Genomic DNA, 22,036 nt, shown 5'->3' on the forward strand with positions numbered 1-22,036 from the left:
CTACGGGCTCCAAATTACATTAGCTTCTGGCCCAATACAGTTTGACCTACTCAATGAAATGCCGAATTAAGGTTCACCAATCCACAGTGAAACAACAAGGAATTCTGGGGCATATTATCAAGAAAGGGCGTTCCATTATCTAACATGGGATTCGATTGGAATTCCACAGAGCATATTATCAAGCCCATTATCGCCGCTTTATCGGCAGTTTCCTGCCGATAAAAGCGGCGATAATGGAACGCCCTTTCTTGATAATATGCCCCTCAGTTTCATGGCTCGCTTAGTCAATAAAATGAGAGTAGCATTCCAAGGTATAATGGATATGCCTTTCACAATTCTGTCTTTGTCAGTCGGATCATATTAAGATCATATTAACCGAGTCTCCTACTAAAATACTTCTAGTGCAAAAAGGGCTGGCATGAAACTTCCAGCTGTACATGTTTCCAGATAAAATATGTTTTCTGTGGGATCAGCTGCATGAAGTGTTAGCGAAAAAGTTTCCCCAAGTTGGAGCCATGTAGTAAGATCGCACACTGCTCTGATGCCTGTAATCTATTCAGGCTTACCTGTGATCAGGTACTCGGTATTGAAGGCAGGCATCTGAATGGAACAGATCTGACTGTTTGTTGTGAATTGCATGTTGTGGACCTCTTTGCCACCTTTGAATACCTGTCAGAGGACATTAAGGATTATTCAGGATTGCCACGTAAACTTTCTCACTAGCATCAGGAAACACATTCTTAGTGTCTTCATCTCTCCCCTGATTGGCTCTACAATGTAAAGCATAAACACAACCAACAATGCCAGGCAACTCTGCTTAGGAGTCAGAATAGACTGTGGTCTATGGTAGTAAATACTGCATGTTTTGTAGCTTTCATTTAAAATTATATTTCCTTATTATCACATAGTCTGCTAAATCTGAGCTCAATCTAGCTGTAGCAGAGATATAGTAAAGAACAATATACAACCAGATCAGTGAGCAAATACCCCACCTTAGGTGGTAGAAAGATTTTTAAAAATCCCTTATCACTCTCAAAGAGACCAGTCAGTATTCTTTAGCTGGGATATACTTTACGACTGAGAATTACTATTACTGAGACCATAGTTTTACTGCAATGTGCAGTGGTACATAAAAATGTAGGTTTTCTGTGACACTCATTTCCTATTAAATTGAAAAAACATAATTTATGAGTTTCAAAAAATACTGTTTTTGATATTACATAAAATGTTTCCTAGCATCATATCAAAATAATCACTTGCATTAAATAATATTGCTAAGTAATTTATTTTAACCATTTATTGTAAAAAAAAAAAAAGAAACTCCCCTCACTGGTACACAAATTGCACCTCATGGTTTGAGTGATAAGCATCAGTAACGGTAGGTCTCAGTCATGGTAGATCTTTGAAATTGAGTTTCTGAAATGTGGGTGACCCAATGGGGTTGGCCCATTGGTGTAGGACAGTCATTAGGGCACTCTCTACCCTGCCTTGCTAACTGGAATAGCCAATTGCTGAAGTGTTGGTTACTTCATTTACCCAAAATATAGCTGCTCATGCAGTGCCCAGAGGCTCAAAGTTCCTCACTGTGATGCAACACTGAGTGCAGCACTCTACTGGTCCATGTTCCAAAAAATACTCAATACTATAATTTATAGGAAAATTCCTGTAGCAAAAATTTATGGCATTCACATCCTACCCTAACTTTACCTCCTTCCAATGTCTGATGGCAAATTTTATTGCAGAAAATCATTACCTCCAAGACATCAACTTTACAACGTATGAGCAGGTCTTGGTCATTCGGGATCTCACCGTTGGAGTAATCTACTGGTGGAGGTTTGGTGCAGCTTCGGAACCTCCCTTTAATAACTGTCAAAGGAACAGAGAGAAGCAGCAGCAAGTGGCAATGACAGGCAATTCATTGATGACCTCTCTTAAATGAATGTGTTAATCAATACTAGGAACTGAAGCATGGTCTGATGTTATATCATCTATTTCAGATCCCCTCAGTAACTGTGTCAGGCACTGAGTTACCCTTCAGCAGTTAAACATGAGTGCAAAGGCATTAAAATGGGAAAGTGTTCTTGTGACTACAATAGGCCAATGGAAAAGCAAAGTCAGCATTATTTCTATGCTCCTGACACGTCTAAGGTTTAGTCGGGTCATGTCCTGTCTATATAATTGCTCGACACAACAATAGCTGAAGACATGGAGCCTGCTTTGGAGTCTGGCAGCCTAGTTTAGTTTCCTAGCCCAGTGTGCTTAGCTGGTACTCAGGACACTCCAAGAAATGCACAACTTTGCCATTGATGACGCCTTCCGTGTGAAGCAAACCCCTGAGCAAATGGGACACAAGAACTTACTATCAACTGGTCTAGAGATACACATTGTGTGAGTGACTCATGACTCTATACATCTGGCTCCTGTTTTTGCTCACTCAAGTCCTGATCAATGAAATATGAAGATGAACATGAAATCGACATGCACTTTAGACAAACTCACCGACGCTTGAATGACAGAAGTCTGCCTGCAAGTGTATCAAATAACAACTGCAGGCATCTGTGGGAGAAGGGGTCAGAAGGAAGAGTAGAGCTGCTGGAAGCAACACCCACATCTTGCTTCTAATGGTCTCTCTGTAGTTCGGGTCTGGAAGCGTACGGATGCTGTCGAAGAGTCTATAAAGAAACAGAAACAATACATTTTAAAGGACTGTGGCAATGTCTTGACTCTGGCTTTATGAGGAAAGGGAATTGCTTAGTGATTGGTCATGCAATTCTAACAGACATTACACTCACACACTCATTAAACCACGCTCCAAGTTACCAAGGACACGTTTGTAAGTAGAGAAAATGTCAATTCCTCATCAAAGCAATTCCTCATCAAGGCAAGACAGAACTCACCTCTTCAATGCCTTCATTTTGTAAAGCACTCTACGTAACATACGCAAAAACTTGTGCATTTGGTATTCTACAATTCTCCAAACTCCTCAACAAACCCCTTTCGCTTTAATACCAAAACATACGGTATTACATTTTTGACTTACCTATATTGCTCTATTTCACATACACATCCACATTCATTTTCTTCCACCTGAAATGCAAGTATTCTGTGCTTACCATTTACACTGCACCTTTACCAGCATTTTCCACCTCAATTTATCCCACTTACAATATCTATAACTGCACCAAACAACTTAATATCAAATGAAATAATGGCAACTTAACTTTATAATTCCTGCTGATTGCAGCAGCCCACTAACTGCTTGCTGTTCTGTAACCCAACAGATCTTGTCTCCACAAACCAGCACCCCTGCCCATCAAAAATGTCAATGGGACAGTGGGAGGGCAGATTGAGACCTTGCCTGTCGGTGAAAGAACTCTCAGCAGTAAGCGGGCCTTAATGACAGTAATGCACCATCCTCTTACATAATGGACTGAGCATCTTCTTTTCTCACTTCCCAGTGTCCCCAAAGATAGAGGGTGGGGTGCTGTTTTAATCTTGCCTACTAATCCTTTTAAGTTTATTTAGCCAGGTATGAGATAAGGGGTTTCATCCTATTACTCTCTTGGGCTGAGAAAGCAATGGAAAAAGGATGGAAAATTGATTGACAGGGAAAAAAGAAAACTCCTTCTTATTATACAAACTTTTAACAAATTGTAGTGCAATCTTCTGTGAATTCCTAACTTTCAGCTTGATTTGAATTTCTGTTAGTGCAGAATGCAGATCATGTGTTTGATGCTATGATATATGCCACACAGTTTGTCCACATTGTACAACCTACACAATCAAATGAGTGCTATTGGTAGATTCATGGAAAGGTTTAGGTAATTGAGACAAAGGAGACACTAAACTCCAGCACATTCATTTGTCAACTCTCCTGGGCAATGTGGTCTGTAAGATGCAGCAGGTTTTTCTAAAGATATATTTTGTACTTTGAAGTGGAAAATGGGAATCTTGAAACTCAAATTTCTTCAATAAGCATTCACCGTGGAAGAGGTATAGTTTGTACTAGCCTTGCGTGCCACCTATGCCTACATTAATGACTTAGGAACCCTTCCTGTTTCATCACAATTAACTTTAAGTAATAAACAATAATCCTACAAGTTACATGTTTAAATTGTACAAAGCTTGTTTTCACAACACAACTCGACTTTGAGACTACTTCTTTATATTCCCATTGTCCTTCAAATAGTTCCAATAAAAACCAACATTTCTGTACAAAGGAATCCTACATCTGCACAGCAGGGTTCTGGCTGCAGTATCAAGATTGACTAGCCATGACACTGTGGTCCATGAGGAAAATTATAACCAGAAGATCAAGACGAGTATTGCATCCCCACACTATGCTGGGAAACATAATTCATCATTTGGGTGCTGTCACGTACTGCATGCTCCAGGGATATAAAGCCACTCTCCAGACAGTGTGGACACTCTGCAAGGACTACTATCCTGAGATGGATTTAACGCAAGCAAGTCTGGAGTATTACTCCAGCAGGCTTGCCAAAATTTAGATGGTAAGCCATGTCTCCAAACTTACTTCTTATTAGCAGTGATGTCAACAAACCCAGTTCAAGAGATGAATACAACAACATCTTGTGAAAGTGACATCTTCTTGGATGTTTTGTACACAATCATTGCTATCTCTTTATTACCTCTTGCAACCCTTGAGAACTGTTTAGCATCCATTGTAAGTTAAGCGAATCAAACTAAATGGTGTGTTAAATACAAGCTTGTCTTTAGGTTTTGGTAAAGTTATTAGTTGGTTGATTGCTCCTGTTACAGTTATTTGTATTGGTATACCGTGATCCAGCCTCAAATGATGAATAAATGTTGCTTAGAAAAAGTAATCTGAATCATTGGATCAAAGGTCAGGTGATCACTTTCTATGATGTCATGTGGTCATGCTTTGTTGTTTCTGCTATTTCAAGATAATTGTGGAATGCTGGGACTGGGTAATGTATTCTTAAATATGGTAGCGGAGGTCTGTACTTCCATACAACCTCTTGCATCCAATATTGTAACACAAGTCCAGGTATTCAATGGACTGAAGAAGACTGCTTTCAAAGGTTGAGTTTCTGTAGTTCTTGTTAGAGACCTGTTCTGTATTGTATTAATGTATTTATTTATCTAGGTATATAATCAATAAAAATCATTACACAAAAGTACATTCCTTAATTTACATTATAATTAATCTGGTCATGAATACTTGTCAAGTCTTTAAAAAAAAAGTGGTACAAACTTACATTTTAGACCGTTTGCATTTGTACAGGTCTTGCAAGTACTGGACTCAATTAATTACCTTTTTCCTATGTTCTTAATATAGTCCCCCTATTTTAAAGTGCAAGAACTTTATGCAAATTGACCATTGCCTAATATTGTTCTAAAAAGATAAAATCTTACAATTCCATAATAAAATATGTTAAAAAACTAGTTGGAGTCATCCTTTAAAATGTGAGGTGTTATTATATTGAAATACGTTTCAGTTCATTTTTCTACCTGCTTTTTACCCTGGGGTTTTTGGTGCACTGGCTTTATTCTTTTTTTAGAGCCCATTCCAATGCTTGGTTTAAGTGGATCTTCATTTTTATTGTCCCGGGAGTTTTTTGTCTTCTCTTGTATGTTACATAGACCCGGAGTTAAGGTGCTGAGGCTTTGAGCAAATTTATTGTTTTACTTTAATGTTTACCATTAGTGATTTGATTCTTAAAGTATAGGTGACTTATATTGATTGTTCTATTTCATTTGTGTTTAATATTGCAAATTTTACACCCCAACGTATAAGTGGTATGGACGCTTCGCCCAGCCAAAACGTACTTGCTTGCCTGCATGTACGTATTTCTAGCTTTCTAAGATTCCTTTCAGAATTTGTTTCCTTTCTTTCGGATACATCGGGCAAATGCAAAAAATGTGAGCTATACTTTCTTACTTGTATTTACACAGGGGCATTCCTTATTTGATATCTTTTCCTTCCAGGATGGCCTTAGATCTTTTATCTCCCATTTACCAAAGCAGTACTGCATGAGCTGATGTTTTATTTTTAATGAAAAGTGTGCTGCAAGGTATTCTTGGGGCTGTAATTTTTTATAGGAATTAATTACTGTCCAGTCATGTCTTCTGAGTGCCAGGTTGGTCTTATCTGTGAAATATGAGAGGTGCTTATTTGTGGCTTTTATTGCCTCATAAAAGGCCTGTTTCCCAATACTTGTACTCCAGACTTCTTGTAATCTCAGTTCCATTATAGCCTGCTAAATGTAGCCTCCAGGAATCTTTTTTATTTTTCTTTATTTCCTCCTCTATTTTCTGCCAGTACATGTTGATTGTCCCTCTTTCAGACGAATGTAGTCTCCAACATAGTTTTATAATGGCTCCTTTGCATTTATATTTTTGATTCAACAATCCAAGCTCTATGCGCACTTGTGCTGGGGATGCTGATTTCATTAAACCAAACACCGATTTGTAAACTCTTTTTTGAATTTTATTTAAAATGCCTTCTTCACGTCCTTTCAGCATTTCCATCCCATAGTTCACTGTTGGCATTAACTGAGCACTCATCAAAGTTAACAGATGTCTGAATGAGGGACAGCATAGTTTCGTTCTTAGAATTTTGAAGCCATAGTTCAAAGAATGCACTTTTGTCTGCATCGTCTCTATGTGTTGTTTGCCTTTCATTTAATACTCCTCGCTGAATCCTGAATATTTATAAGACTTGACTTCCTCCCTTTTTTCCCTTCCAAGAACCACAAATAATTCATTTTTGTGGGATCTACCAGACGGACCACTTTGATTTTCTTCAAATTTATTTCTACCCATGGATGTCCATATAAGTTTTTAAGGCATCCATACTTCGCTGAAGTCCAATTAGAGTTTGGCTTAATAATACAAAATTGTCTGCATACTGAAAATATACTATCTCTTCTTGAGCCAATATAGGCAGAAGAGAGTTGATTTTCTGTACGGCTTGTGCCAGATCGTCTAGATATATGTTGAATAGGCATGGAGCAAGCACGCACCCCTGTTTTAATCCTTTATTTGTAAATCCTTTATTTGTTACACTCTTGCTGTCTCCTATTTTGACTTGGGCCCAGGCTTCTGTGTATAACTCTTTAATCGCCTTCAACAGGCTGTTTGGTACTCCCCATGTGGCTATTCTTTCCACAAGCCCTCCCGTGGTAATCGATCAAAGGCAGACTTGAGGTCTACAAAGCAGGCGAATAGCTGCGTTTTCCTTGTTTTGGCCTTTCCTGCTGATAATGTCAGGGCTGTTAGCTGTGTTAGAGTCCCCATGCCTGCCCTAAACCCTTTTTGTAGCCGAGGCAAAAGGTTAATGTCTTCTAACCAGATATTGAGATGCTGAAGTAAACTGGTTTCATAAAGCTTCGCCTCCACGTCAACTAATGCTATCAGTCTATAGCTTGTTGGTACGGATGGGTTACCACTTTTAAATATGGTCTAGAAAATGCTGCCTTTCCATGAATCTGGGATGGATGTCATAAGATATAGCTCGTTAAATAATGGTGTAAAATACTCTGCCCAATAAGGAGGATTTCCTTTGAAGAGAGCATTAGGTTGACCGTTTGGCCCAGCTGCTCCATCTCATTTCAGATTCTTTATATTTTTTTCAAGTTATTCCATTTGCACGATGATGAAAGGTTCTCATAGCAGTCTGTTATATTCTTTATGTCCCTTTTGTCACTGATAAATATTGCCTGACTTAATGATACATGGCTGATGTTCATTTTGCAGTCTCCCTCCTTGAGGTTCAGCAGTTCTTTTGACGCTGTTTCAGCGTACATTTCGTGCACATGTTTTTCCCACATGGTTGCATTTATACATGAGTTTTGATGTCATGTGTGCAATATAGACAAGCCGTTTATCAATTGCCAGAATATTTTGCTATTCTGTTTTCGGCTTGCCAAGAGCAGACTATTCCACAGTTCCTCTTGGTATCTGTTTTTGGCCTCCTAACAATTTTTCTTGTACTGGGTTCTCAATTCGCGTATTCTGTTTTTATCACTTCTTGTACCTTGCTTTTCCTGTTTCATTATTATTCTGCTTTCTCACAGAATTTGCATTTTTTCATTACGCAGCTTCCTGCTGTACCATGTTTGCTTTCTGGTTCCCCCAATTAGGTTTCTCTTAGAATTTGTCAATCGATCAATCAATCAATCAATCAATCAATCAATCAATCAATCAATCAATCAATCATATCATTTGTAAAGCGCACTACTCACTCGTGAGGGTCTCAAGGCGCTGGGGTGGTGAATGCTGCTACTGCTCGAAAAGCCAGGTCTTGAGGAGTTTTCTGACGATCAGCAGGTCTTGGGTCTGCCGTAAGTGGATGGGGAGTGTGTTACAGGTCTTGGTGGCGAGGTGGGAGAATGATCTGCCGCCGTAGGTTGCTTTTCGGAAGCAGAGAACTGTGGCGAGGGCGAGGACGGCGGAGTGGAGCTGGCGGGTGGGGGTGTAGAAGCTGGGTCATCTGTTCAGGTACGTTGGTCCGGTGTTGTGGAGTGCCTCGTGTGCATGGGTGAGGACCTTGAAGGCTATCCTCTTGTTGACCGGGAGCCAGTGCAGGTCTCTCAGGTGGGGTGTGATGTGGCTGCGGTGAGGGATGTCGAGGATCAGGCGTGCATAGGCGTTCTGGATGCGTTGGAGCCGTCTCAGGAGTTTGGCCGAGGCTCTTGCGTAGAGGGCATTTTTTGTAGTCCAACCTGCTGCTGACGAGGGCCTGGGTGAACGTTCTCCTCGTTTCAGTGGGGATCAACTTGTAAATCCTTCAGCGGGTGTTGAAGCAGGAGGAGGAGACGGTGTTGACCTGCTTAGTCATGAACAGGGTAAAGTCGAGGATGACCTCTAGGTTGCGTGCGTTGTCGGTGGGTGTTGGGGCGGTTCCAAGTGCGGTCGGCCACCAGTAGTCGTCCCAGGCCGAAGAGGTGGATCCGAGGATGAGGACCTCCATTTTGTCCGAGTTCAGCTTCAGTCGGCTGTTCCCCATCCATTCAGCGATGGCCTTCATTCCTTCGAGAAGGTTGGTTTTGGCGGTGTGGGGGTCCTTGATGAGGGAGAGGATCAGTTGGGTATCATTGGCGTAGGAGATGATGTTGAGGTCATGCCGATGGGGGACTTGGGCGAGTGGTGCCATGTAGATGTTAAACAGAGTTGGGCTGAGGGATGAGCCCTGGGTTACGCCGCAGATGATCTCAGTGTCTTCGGAGCGGAAGAGGGGAAGGCGGACGCTTTGTGTTCTGCCAGAGAGGACGGAGGTGGTCAAGTCCAGGGCCTTCTCTTGGATCCCGGCTTTGTGGAGGCATGTTCGTAGTGTGTGATGGCAGACTGTATTTATTTTCTGTAGCGGGTTGTGGTTTTATAGGGGAATAGGGTGGGAAGTAATTTAATTATAATTAATTAAATATGTTAATTAATTAATTGGTATTTATTTTGATTAAATTGTTAATTAATTTTTAATAGGTAATTAATTAATTCTTAAATGATTATTTTTTTATTAATTGTTTAATTGATAACTATGTGAATAATATTAATTTATTTTCTGTATCTGCTTGTATGTTTATAGGGGAATAGGGTGGGAAGGAATTTCATTATAATTAATTAAATATGTTAATTAATGTATTGGTATTTATTTTGAACAAATTGTTAATTACTTTTTAATTGATAATTAATTATTTCTTAATTGATAATTGATTTTTAATAACCCTTTAAGTGCTGCCGTCGGCCAACGGTCATCACAAGCACTACCTCCCCAGTGCTGCGCATGACCGTTGGCCGACGGGCCAGCATTCGTTATTCGAACGTTCAGCACTGGGCGCTGAACGTTCGACGCTGCGAAGGTGTTAATTGATTAATTGATAATTATTTGAATTATATTAATTTATTTTCACTAGAGTGGGAATAGTAATATTTACAACACTTTCCCTACTGTTGCACTCTCTGGACTAGGAATAGTAATTTACCCCTACGCTATCCAACGCTTTCCCTACTGTTGCACTCTTTGGAGTGGGAATAGTAATTTTTACCCCTCTACGCTATCCAACGCTTTCCCTACTGTTGCACTCTCTGGAGTGGGAATAGTAATTTTTACCCCTACGGTATCCAACGCTTTCCCTACTGTTGCACTCTTTGGAGTGGGAATAGTATTTTTTACCCCTACGCTATCCAACGCTTTCCCTACTGTTGCACTTCCAGGAGTGGGAATAGTAATTTTTACACCTCCGCTATCCTACGGTAATAATATTGTGTATTTTTTATTAATATTATGTTAATATATGTATATGTTTTAACAGATATGATTGTATTTTTTTTTATAAGTTAAATTAGTTATTTAATAATTTTAAGGTAATTTAAGTATTTTTAAGTATATTTTAGCTATTTATTTTTAATATTTTTTTAATTTTACATTAACTTTAAGAAATTCGATATTTTTATAATATATATATATATATATATAAACAATATTTTGGGGTCGATATTTTGGTACTTACCTGTTTGTAGATAGGAATTCGATATTTTGTCTGTCGATATTTTGGAATGTATATTTTGGGTAGTCTATATTTTGTCCCTCGATATTTAGTCAGTGATCCATTTACAGGTATCAGGGCATTACTCATATGGGGCTAGATGTAGGTAATTTAGATTTACCAATTCTAAAATACAGAATTTTACTAATTCAGTATTTTAGAATCGGTAAATCTGATGTGGGTAATAATTCGGTATTTTTTACCGAATCGGTAAGATTCAGTATTTACCGATTCGATAAATACCGAATCGGTATTTGCTATTGAATCCTATGGGCCTTGAAGCCCATAGGATTCAATAGCAAATACCGATTCGGTATTTACCGAATCCGTAAAAATACCGAATTGCAAAGGGGGGCAGGGTGTCACTTTGACACCCTGTTGCACCCCTGTAACTGGCTTGTGTGCCATGTGGCACACATACATGCCCTTAGGGGCAGGAGCCATTGTTACTTGCAGATCCTTAATAAGGTGCCATTTCAATTTCTTCAGTAATAAAAGTAAGATGGAGCTTGCCAAATCAGTATAGAGTTGGCTTACTGGTCCTGTGTGCGTAGCAGCTGAAGATGTAGTTTCTGTTACTCTTCTGGCTTTACTAGATATTGACCCTTCCAATGTCATTTCTCCATGAGATGCCAAAGATTTTTTGTCTCCGGTTGGTATATTGGAAAAACAATTCTCAACTGTGATGCAGTTGGGCAGTAGTAGTAGGTGAGGTTTCTTAAGTATATGGGTGTTTTGGCAATATGGTTGTATGCCTTCATGAGTCATTGTGATGACACTATCTTTGATATCTGATAAGGTAGGAGATAAAGTGTGGGGCCAAAATCGGGAGCTGTGCTCACCTCAATAATACATGAGACAATATCATCCTAAACAATAACCCAATGAAAACAAAATATTTCGCATTTCAAGGAAATGAGGACACCAGAGAATCAGCAGTAAATTGGAGAACACGAAGGTGTATTAAAATTTGAGGAGGCATTATTGAATGTAAAAGATAGTTAATCTCAATGCAGGCAAAATCATAATAGGGAATCAGCATGAAGCACTGTCAAAGGCAGCAGGAGGTCTAGCAGAAGGATCAGCCTCAAAGAAAATCCCAAAAGAAATCTAAGTCCAGAGTGCGAGACAAACCCACAGGGGCAAGCAATGATTGTCTCGCCCTCAAATGCACCAGTTTATATAGAGAAATACACAGCAAAATTATAATCCATACCAATTGAGCAACATTTTAACGGAGCCGTGCAATCATAACACAGAATAAATGCAAAAAAAGGCATAGCACCATACCCTTAATATAAGAGTATATGAAATGTACTTTTATATCGGGTCAATGAATGCAAACCTTCTTAATGCAATACAATGACAAACTTATTCATGTCAAATAGAAAAAACTGTGGCTGTCCAAGGTTGTAAATGTAAATGTATTGGCATTTATATAGCGCACTACTTACCCGTAGGGTCCCAAGGCGCTTCGACCGCTGCGAAACCCTTCCTGGCTTCCATGAAAGATGGTCCCTTAATGGGTATCTCCAGTGAGGTTCCGTGACGATTTGAACCCGTGTTTTCAACATTGTCGTAAATACATAATTTTGGTATCAGTGAACCGCAAATGATCCATTTAGCATATCCTGGTGTTTTCGCTATGCTACGAGCAAGAGCACTCCTGTTACAAACACATTTCTGATCTACCCATGGCATCCATCTTAGATTGCAGCAGCCATTTTGTATTTCTTGCCCTCACATAGTCAATGGACACACAATGACCTCTGATTACTTCATTCCGATTAAGGACACGTAGGCTTTGGCCGGCGATTCACCTCTCTACTGACACGTGCACCTTAAGACAGAAAACGCCATGGTTGCATGACTCGACAGAAACTGCCTCCTCTGCCTGAGGCCAGTCTTGCTATACTGGTTCTCGTGTTCGTTGGCCTGATCATGATTAGGCGGCCGAAGATGGTAGCCTTGCCCATTTACGACCCACAAACATCTCTTATCCTGCTTTTCTATCTTCTGCACCTGGCTCTGCTCCTTTCCTTCTGGGCTTTTATTAGGGGGAGGTAACGAAATTTACAATGAGGCGGTCCGGCTCTTGAATGAAAAGTTAACATGGGATTATGATGGAAAAGTGGGAACCCCTCGTTCATAATGTTTTGACATCAGATATTGTTGACGATTCCTGTGCAACGCCAAATATTTATTGTTTAGGACACAAAGGTTTGGGAATGTACTAACATGTAAAGAATTTGCCCGAAGCCTAATATTTAGTATATAAGGAGCAACCCTCTTTGTACAAATCGAACAGGCTCCTAGATACTGCCCGTGTGTAGTTTCTGTGACTTCTGTGTCCCTGCAGTAATAAACCTTTGGTCTTTGACGCCACCATCGAGAAGCCCGTGTTTCTGTTTATTTGTGCACCGAGACAGGTAGAACTCCGGGGTCTTCGGTTGTTATCCCTGACACCTCTGGACGGAACCAAAAAGTCCAGAACTCCAATTGGCGCCCAACGTGCGGCGACGTCATTCGGTACCGGTCCAAAAGCCTGAAGAGTTCGAGAAGCTTCGTGTGAAGATTCCTGAGGGAGGCGACCCACTTCATCGATCCCGGCATATCGCAAAAGTGGCCCGACGTTCTCTTCCACGAGGGTTCCCGTTCAGGACGGCTGCAGTGGTCCGTTGCCTTGACCGTCGCCCTGTCTTGGAACCGAGGTGCAGTCCTTAGTACGGCGAGACGTGACGGGTTTCTCCTTGGTGACGTCTTCAGTACCTCAGTTAAGTATTAAGTGGTTGCTAGTTGGTTACTTCGTAAGGGTTGCTCCTGTTTGGATAATCCTTTTTAGTTCTTGGTTTGGTTTGGTTTCGTAAGATTATCACTGGTTGTTCTGGTTACGATAATCTTTTGGTTTAGTTTGGGTATCGATACATTTGTTCGCTTTTGGTAGGCCTAAGTTCTTGGTTCGAGTGCACATTTTTGTTTGTGTTTTTGTTCGTTCTGTGTTCCGGATTTTAAAATGGTAAGTCGGAAAAATTGTATGTTGTCGTGTTTTGGTTGCAATAGTGATTCCCGGTTGGAGGACTCATGTCTGGTTCCTCCGATCGGAACTCCTCTATATGATCTTTATTGTAAGCACGGTGTGGGTCCTATATCTTATAATGAGGTATGGGTCCGATATACGGAGAAAGACGGTGTCTTTAGTTGGCCATTTCATGGTAGTTTCGAACCCGAAGTCCTTGATAATTTAGAAGTGAAATTGTTTAAGAAGAAAGCCCGGCCGGCAATGTTTGATTCTTTCCGTTACTGGCGAAAAGAATCTAAACAGAGAGAAATTAAAAGGTTGAAGAAAGAACAGAAAGAGCAAGAGTTGACTTTAGAACAGGCTGCTAAGCAGCTGCAACTCAACGAGTCTGAGAAAGCAATGGAGGTGGCTACTAGAGAGCGTAATTTAGCGATAGACAAGTGCTACCCTGCCTTGCCATCGAGTACAGCTAAGATAGTAGAGGACCCCGACAATGATCCTCTGTTGTCTTACTTGTTAAGGTCACCCCCACCGTATGCACAGGGTGCTACGGCTCCACCTTTACCGAATGTTCAATTACCGGTTGCTGGACAACCTGGTATTCCTGCTCCTGTCCCCTTGAATCAAGCTCCTGTACCTCCTGTGGTCAATGTTAATGTTCCTTCGGCACCCCCTCTTCCAGGGTTGCCGGCTTCTTTACCTATACCTGTATCACTTATACCTGCTGTTTCACAAGTTACTTTGCCTGCTACTCCTACTGTTCCTGTTCTATCTGTTCCAACTGCTACTGTGTTTTCTACTTCTGCTAGTATTATGACTCCACTTTCTGTTCGTCAGAGAATCACTGATTCTGTCTCTAATATTCTGTCTCCCTTCTATAAAACTTTAATTAAAACGCCTACCTCTGACTCTGTACAGAGACGTAGTCAGCTTCCAAGTACTGAAGAACGGGGAATATTAGATTCCACAGCTCTAAGATGGATTTCAAAAAGTAGGAGATATAGTACTAGTGATGTATTAGATACATTTATGCAATGGAAAGAACCGACACAACGATATGTGTTCGACGAGATGTGCTCCCTTTTACGTGAGGAATTAGAAGAAGATGACTCTGAATCAAATCTAGAAGAATTAATTAATGTTCAGAAAGAGTTTGCTGCAGGTATGATAGTTGGTCAGGATATAAAGGAAGCGATGGAACTGATTTTAAGCTATAGGAATGACCCATCCCTTCGTTCACCGAGAGAGTTAGAGAAACATAGTACGAAACAGAATCGCCAATATCCAATGAGGGAGGTTCCTCCAATTTGGCACGAAGCTGTGATGAATTTAGCGGACATTGACATGTTATTTGGGAATGTAGTTCCGCAACCAATTTGGGCTAAAATTCGTAAAGAGAATCATCCCGTTGCCCTAGGTGGTGATTGGGCAGCTATAATTGCGGCAGATGGTCAGCAAATAGGTGGTTCCAAACCTGAACCTCTAATTGCTAATCTTCCTGGGAGAATAATTGACTTAATGAAGACTCTAATGCCAGCATTGCGTGTTAACTGGGAAAAGTTGTCCGCATGCAGGCAGAAGAAAGACGAAAGTGTCTCCGACTTTTTCACAAGGTTCGAAGAGACTTTTGTAGATCACAGTGGTCAAGATATGAGCACAGAAGGAGGACAGAGACTGTTTGTTGATAAATTTGTACACAATCTGCTGCCAGAGCTCAGTAATAAATTGAAAGATTCCGAGAGTGCGTGGGCTGTCTCTACAACTGCGCAAATACTTGCAACTGCACAGTATTATGAAAATAGGGATAAAGAGGAGAAGGAAAAGTCAGAAAAGAAGACGAAAGATTTAAAAACCAAAGTTCTTTTACAGCAAGCATATCCGCCTCGCACGAATCAGACTAATACACAGCAAGGGTCATATCAAAGGACAGATTATAGTTCGCCAAGGCCTCAATATCAGTGGAACCAATGTGCGTACTGTAAAAAAGAAGGTCATTATAAAAATGACTGTCCAGTCTTAGCGCAGAATAATGCTGCAGCAGCTCAGAGAGGTCGTGGTGGTTCCATGCAGAATTCTAGAGGTCGAGGACGAGGTGTTATGCCTCCACAAACGAGTGATCGCCCTTCTAATCATTTTGATCAGCGAAATGGACAGTCTGCCCAACAAAATAGATCTCAACAGTATCATGTTGAAGACTATTGTGAAGTTGATGAGGGGTTTCAACAAACTGAATACTAGGACAGCCATGGACAAAGAGAGGGAGTAGTATCAGTTCCAGTGGATCAGAGTGGGCCTTATGTCGCAGTAGCAACATCAGGTGTAGTCGAACCGTTTCTGTTGGATACTGGTGCAGCAAAAAGTTCTATCATTCATGCGAAACTCCCTGGCGCACCTTTGTCTGGCTTAAAAAATATTTCAGTAGGTTTTTCAGGCGCCCCTGTTTACAACCCCGTATCCGGTCCTTTGTCCATTTCTGTTGGACCGCGTCAATTGAAAGCACCCTTGATTTTGACAACCGGTTGTAATGAAAATCTGCTTGGTTTAGACTTGTTAAAACGCCTATATGCGACATTGTACTGTTCTCCGTCAGGAGTACAGCTTACATTGGGTAAAAGAATCACCTCTCCGATGTACTTGTCAATGGATGCACTCCTGCCAGAGCTGCGTTCACTCCCTGATACTCTTTGGGGGACTGGTCCTAACGATGTAGGCCTTTTAGAAATTCCACCATATGTAGTCACTTTGAAAACAAATGTCAAATTTCCCATATTCCTCAATACAAGATTTCTAGTGAAGGTGAACGTGCACTTTTATTGATTGTGCAAGATTTGATAAAGAAAGGCGTGGTTGAAGAAACTAGAGGAAATGTCTGTAACAGTCCTGTATTACCAATTTTGAAACGTACTGATCCTTCAAAGCCTCCAGTGTATAGGTTTGTAATCGATCTTAGGGAGGTTAATAAAATTGTGGTTCCGCAGTTTCCTGTGGTTCCAGACATTACTGCATTGTTAACGTTGATTCCTGCTACAGCCACATGGTTTTCAGTTATCGACTTGAAGAATGCCTTTTTCAGCATTCCGATAGCCGAAGAAAGCAGAGATATTTTCGGTTTTTCTCTAGGAGGTCGAAGCTTCAGGTTTAAACGTGCTCCACAAGGCTATTGTGAGAGTCCGTCCATCTATAGTCAGGCATTAAAAAGTCAGTTAGATTCCTTTGTACTTCCTCCTGGTTCTGCCCTAGTGCAATATGTAGATGATCTTCTGGTGGCTGCCGATGACAAGGAAACTTGCAAAGCAGCTACAATTTCCTTATTGCATCATTTGTCTAATTTGAATCACAAGGTGTCACCTTCGAAAATGCAATACTGTTGCCAAGAAGTGACCTACCTAGGTCATCTCTTGTCAAAGGAGGGAAGGAAGTTGACTCCAGAGAGAATAAAAGCAATTACGCAGATGAATGTTCCCCGCACACAGAGAGAAGTACGTGCCTTTTTAGGTATTACCTCGTACTGTAGGCAGTGGATCCCAAATTTTTCTCTTTTGGCAAAACCATTAGTAGCTTTGACTGGGAAAGGCGTTCCGAGTCCGGTGCCATGGTCTGCTGAATGTCAGGAGAGTTTTTCTGAGTTACGAAATGCATTATGTTCAGCTCCTGTACTGGGTACACCCGATTACAGTAAGCCATTCGCGCTCTATGTTCACGAGAGAGAAGGTTGCGCGTTGAGTGTTCTGACACAGAGATTTGGTGATAAACAACGCCCTTGTGCGTATTTTTCATCAACATTAGATCCGGTGGCTAGAGCGTTGCCTAGTTGTTTGAGAGCTACAGCGGCAGCTGCAGCTTCCATTCGACAATCTGCTGGTTTGGTGATGAACAACATGCTAGTGGTTATGGTTCCTCATGCTGTGGATACACTCATGAACCGAACCAAGACACAACGCCTTACCAGTGCTAGATTATCAGGCTATGAGCTGACACTGTTAGCGAGTCATATTCAGATCAAAAGATGCAATGACTGTGTAAGAATTGGCTTTTGTAGTTTGGTTTGCCCTGTTCCCATCATGCACTGGGACAGGAACAGACTAATTTGCATACAGCCAGGTTCTGAAACTGGGATGGTGCAGTGAGCTAAAAAACGGTGTTGGATCTAGCCCTGATCTCTTGACTGGGTGAGAGCTTTCTGCTTAATTCAGAGACTCTGTCCCTCACCACCCCTTGTTGTAAATATTTTTGTCCACCCTAAGCGTGGAAGGGTATTCTCAGATGTGAGACCCTTGCTCATTGCACCATCAGGATTCAAGCAAACCGGGCCGAAGACGGCTGTAATGCCAGAAACCGGTCCCCGGGAGCTTGTTTCCTTCCCAGTGTAAGAATTGGCTTTTGTAGTTTGGTTTGCCCTGTTCCCATCATGCACTGGGACAGGAACAGACTAATTTGCATACAGCCAGGTTCTGAAACTGGGATGGTGCAGTGAGCTAAAAAACGGTGTTGGATCTAGCCCTGATCTCTTGACTGGGTGAGAGCTTTCTGCTTAATTCAGAGACTCTGTCCCTCACCACCCCTTGTTGTAAATATTTTTGTCCACCCTAAGCGTGGAAGGGTATTCTCAGATGTGAGACCCTTGCTCATTGCACCATCAGGATTCAAGCAAACCGGGCCGAAGACGGCTGTAATGCCAGAAACCGGTCCCCGGGAGCTTGTTTCCTTCCCAGTGTAAGAATTGGCTTTTGTAGTTTGGTTTGCCCTGTTCCCATCATGCACTGGGACAGGAACAGACTAATTTGCATACAGCCAGGTTCTGAAACTGGGATGGTGCAGTGAGCTAAAAAACGGTGTTGGATCTAGCCCTGATCTCTTGACTGGGTGAGAGCTTTCTGCTTAATTCAGAGACTCTGTCCCTCACCACCCCTTGTTGTAAATATGTATTGAATCCAGCAACATTGTTGCCGACTAATCAGGAGTCGAGTGATTCTGAACCCCATGATTGCTGTTTCAGAACCGAGGAAGAAACAAAAGGACGAATTGATTTAAAAGACACTCCGTTGTCAGATCCAGATGGCACGTTGTATGTTGATGGGTCGTGCTTTAAATTGGAGAATGGTGATGTGACTGCCGCTTACGCAGTAACGACTTTGAGTACGATTGTGGAGACTGCAATAGTGAGTCAGAATTCTGCCCAAGCTGCAGAATTGATTGCACTAACGAGAGCATGTGTTTTAGCTAAGGGAAAGAGAGTGAATGTGTTCACAGATAGTCAGTACGCGTTCGGCGTGGCCCATAGTTTTGGCCGTTTGTGGAAAGAGAGAGGTTTCATTACGTCCCATGGGACTAAGATTCAACATGGTCTGCTAGTTAACGACTTGTTGGAATCTCTAACCTTGCCGACTGAAGTTGCGATTGTGAAGTGCAGTGCTCATAAAGCAATCACGGATGATGTTGGTCGTGGGAATGCTTTTGCTGATGAGACCGCTAAACAGACAGCTAGGAATATGATGAGTAGAATGTATGTTGCAACGTCTGCAAGATGGATTTCTGAGTCTGGAATGTGTGAGGACACAGTGGAAAGCTTGAAAGAAATTCAGAAAGAGGCGACTGAGGAGCAAAAGCTTGCATGGAAAGAGAATACGGGTAAACTGGACTCGAGTGGGTGTTGGATTGATTTGTCGGAACAACAGCGTTGGATGTTGCCAGATGCGTACGTGCTTGCAGTAGTAACGATGGCGCATGGAGCAGCGCACATCAGTTCTAAAGGGATTTGTAAGATGTTGGCTCCAGTCTGGAAAAATGATGGAATTAGTAAGTGTGCAGAGAGAGTGGTGAAAAATTGTATGGTATGCCTGATGCATAATCCTGGCAAGGGAATCCCCACTCCCGCTGGTCACTTCGCTCCTCCTTCTTGCCCCTTTGAAGTGATTCAGTTAGACTTCATTCATATGGATCATTGCAACAACCTAAAGTACGTCCTAGTGGTAGTTTGTGCTTTTTCCAGATGGATCGAAGCATATCCACTGAAGGACAACACTGCCCTGTCAACTGCCAAAATTCTTCTCAAAGAATACTTCCCCAGGTATGGCATGCCACGGATTGTATGGTCAGATAATGGAAGTGAGTTCGTAGGGAAAGTTATGCAGAGTGTGTGTGCCAGTTTAGGGATCAAACAGAAGTTCCACAGTGCGAACCATCCCCAGTCTGCTGGTTTAGTTGAGGGTTACAATGGCACCCTCAAACTGAAACTTGCTAAGATACAAGCATCCACGGGTTTGTCCTGGCCAGATGCACTACCTTTGGCTCTGTTATCCACGAGAGCGACTGTACATTCTAGAGTAGGGCTCAGTCCATATGAAATAGTGTTCGGTCGTCCCGCCAATGTTTGGGGGGTACCTAGGCCAAAGGAATTTAGACAGCTGGAATATCCAATGTTAATTGATTACCTTTTCGACTTGACTGCTAAATTGAGTCTTATTCATCAACAGGTTTTCGATGCATTGCCAAAACCACCGGAGAGTCCAGGTCATCAGCTGAAACCAGGGGACCACGTAGTAATTCGTAATTTTGCCCGGACGAAAAATCTTCAGCCCAGATTCGTTGGCCCCTTCCAGGTGTTATTGGCGACGAGAACTGCTATTCGTGTGGCCGGACGGAAGAACTGGATCCATACGACGCACGTCAAACGTGTGCCCCTGCCACTTCCTTACGACAACTGGGTGAAGACGGGAATCGGTGCCTCTGAATCTGAACAAATTCCCAGGTTTATCCCTTTCAGCGATGCAGAACTAATCACTGACACATCGAACTCTGGCTCTCCTCCTGAAACTGCTCTTTTGAACTCTGAACATTTGACACCTGCGACAAAAGAACATTTGCCATCTGCGAACTTGAACATTGCAACACCTGCTGAAAATACACTGTTTCCAGATCAAACAGCTCCTGCAAAACTGAGATACAATTTACAGTCTCGCAATATGGACAAATAAAGCAGGAAACTGCCTATTTTATACATTTGAATTTTGATACATTGCCTCCAGCCAGGAAGTTTGCTAATACTTTGCATTGTTTTGTTGTTTTAAAATTGCCTTGCCGTCTGGGTAGCCGTAGGGTCGTGGCTGTGTGCCTAGTTGAATCTGCGGGGGTCAGATACTAGGTCGATCTTTCTGTTAGTTCTGGGAACTCCCAGGGCTGATAGAGGCATTTTCATCTACGTACACATCATCAGTGGTCGCGAGCGGATTGTAGAAGATGGAGCTTCCTGAGTGCAACGAGAGAATGTAATTTATGTTCGCATGAATAGACTTTACAAAATTCTTCACAGCAAGTGCTTTCTGATGCAATGTGCCATTACATTTTTGATTGTTTTGATAACGTTGGTGGGTGGAATCGTCTTTGGTGTGCATTTAATGTTTTACACCGGTAACAACTACAGTACCTCCCCTTGATCCTGTTTCTTCTACTGTTGCCTCTATGCATTCTTTTCACTCGTTTCCTGAACACGAACAAGCTCGACGCTCAGAGTTCATTAACAACACATTTGTACAGCTCTTGCACCAACACCAACTGGTAGTTAACACTACAGACTGCTGGGTGTGTGGCTTGATACCCCACACTATGGATAAAGGCATTCCCTATCTAGTTTTGCCTTTTAGCTATAATGGATCATTTCAGGCCTTTCAGACCATTTTTGCCTATGCCCTAGAGACCTATCCTCCGCGTCCACCACGTTCCACTAAATACAACTCTGTCAACAAAGCTTTAGTCCAGGGAATTATTGACATGATTAAAGATGTCAATAATACTCCATCTTACCCTAAAGATGAATTACGGGTACATTTGAGTTGGAATTCTACAGAGTATCGCCTTAGTTTGGGAGAAAGCAAGCGTAAAAGCTCCACTCCAGTCTGGGTCGTACCTCACCGAGGTCAAGTCTGTTTGCAGGGAAATGGGAGGAATCCGAGAGCTCAGCTAGGGAAGAGTGAGTGCGTTGAGACTTACGTGTTTCCGTCCAACTCTTCCCCTGCCTTTCTTACTGCTAGGGGTACCTATTTCATCTGTCAAGACAGAGCGTATACATGGTTGCCTGCTGACTTTTCAGATTCATGTTATATTGCTCGACTGTTGCCTCCAACGTACACTGCTTCTTCAGATTATCACAAGATCAGAGTAGCAAGAGGTGTCTTCAGCAAGGAAGATACTGCTGGTCAGGAAGCTGGAGACTTCTTCAAAGGTTTCCTTCCGTTCTGGGGGCCTATGGCCAATAGTAGAAATCTACGTCAGCTAACACGGGTAGTTGAATCTACTATTACGGAAACTGCTGGTGCCCTTAGTAACCTAACAGCTGAGCTTCAGGCGGATCGTCTCATGACGTTGCAGAACCGTATGGTTCTAGACGTAATACTTGCAGATCGAGGTGGGGTATGCAGAATGATCCAATCGAGCTGCTGTGTTTTTATTCCCAATAATGCTCCGACTGTCTATGAAGCGATCTCTAAACTAC

General features: G+C 41.9%; 1 protein-coding gene across 1 annotated transcript in view; it reads right to left on the reverse strand.

Moving 5' to 3' along the window:
* LOC147684576 (metalloproteinase inhibitor 4-like) overlaps positions 1-22,036 on the reverse strand; it is an 86,807-nt gene that overhangs the window by 38,341 nt on the left and 26,430 nt on the right. The window contains exons 2-4 of the mRNA XM_086942367.1: positions 2,500-2,672; positions 1,754-1,866; positions 567-669 (exon numbers count right to left, since the gene is read on the reverse strand). Of these exons, the coding sequence (XP_086798493.1) occupies positions 567-669; positions 1,754-1,866; positions 2,500-2,611 (328 nt within the window). The 5' untranslated portion in view covers positions 2,612-2,672. The remainder of the gene's footprint in view (positions 1-566; positions 670-1,753; positions 1,867-2,499; positions 2,673-22,036) is intronic.

This window comes from Lissotriton vulgaris, chromosome 10, assembly GCF_964263255.1.
Source record: "Lissotriton vulgaris chromosome 10, aLisVul1.2, whole genome shotgun sequence".
NCBI lineage: Eukaryota > Metazoa > Chordata > Amphibia > Caudata > Salamandridae > Lissotriton > Lissotriton vulgaris.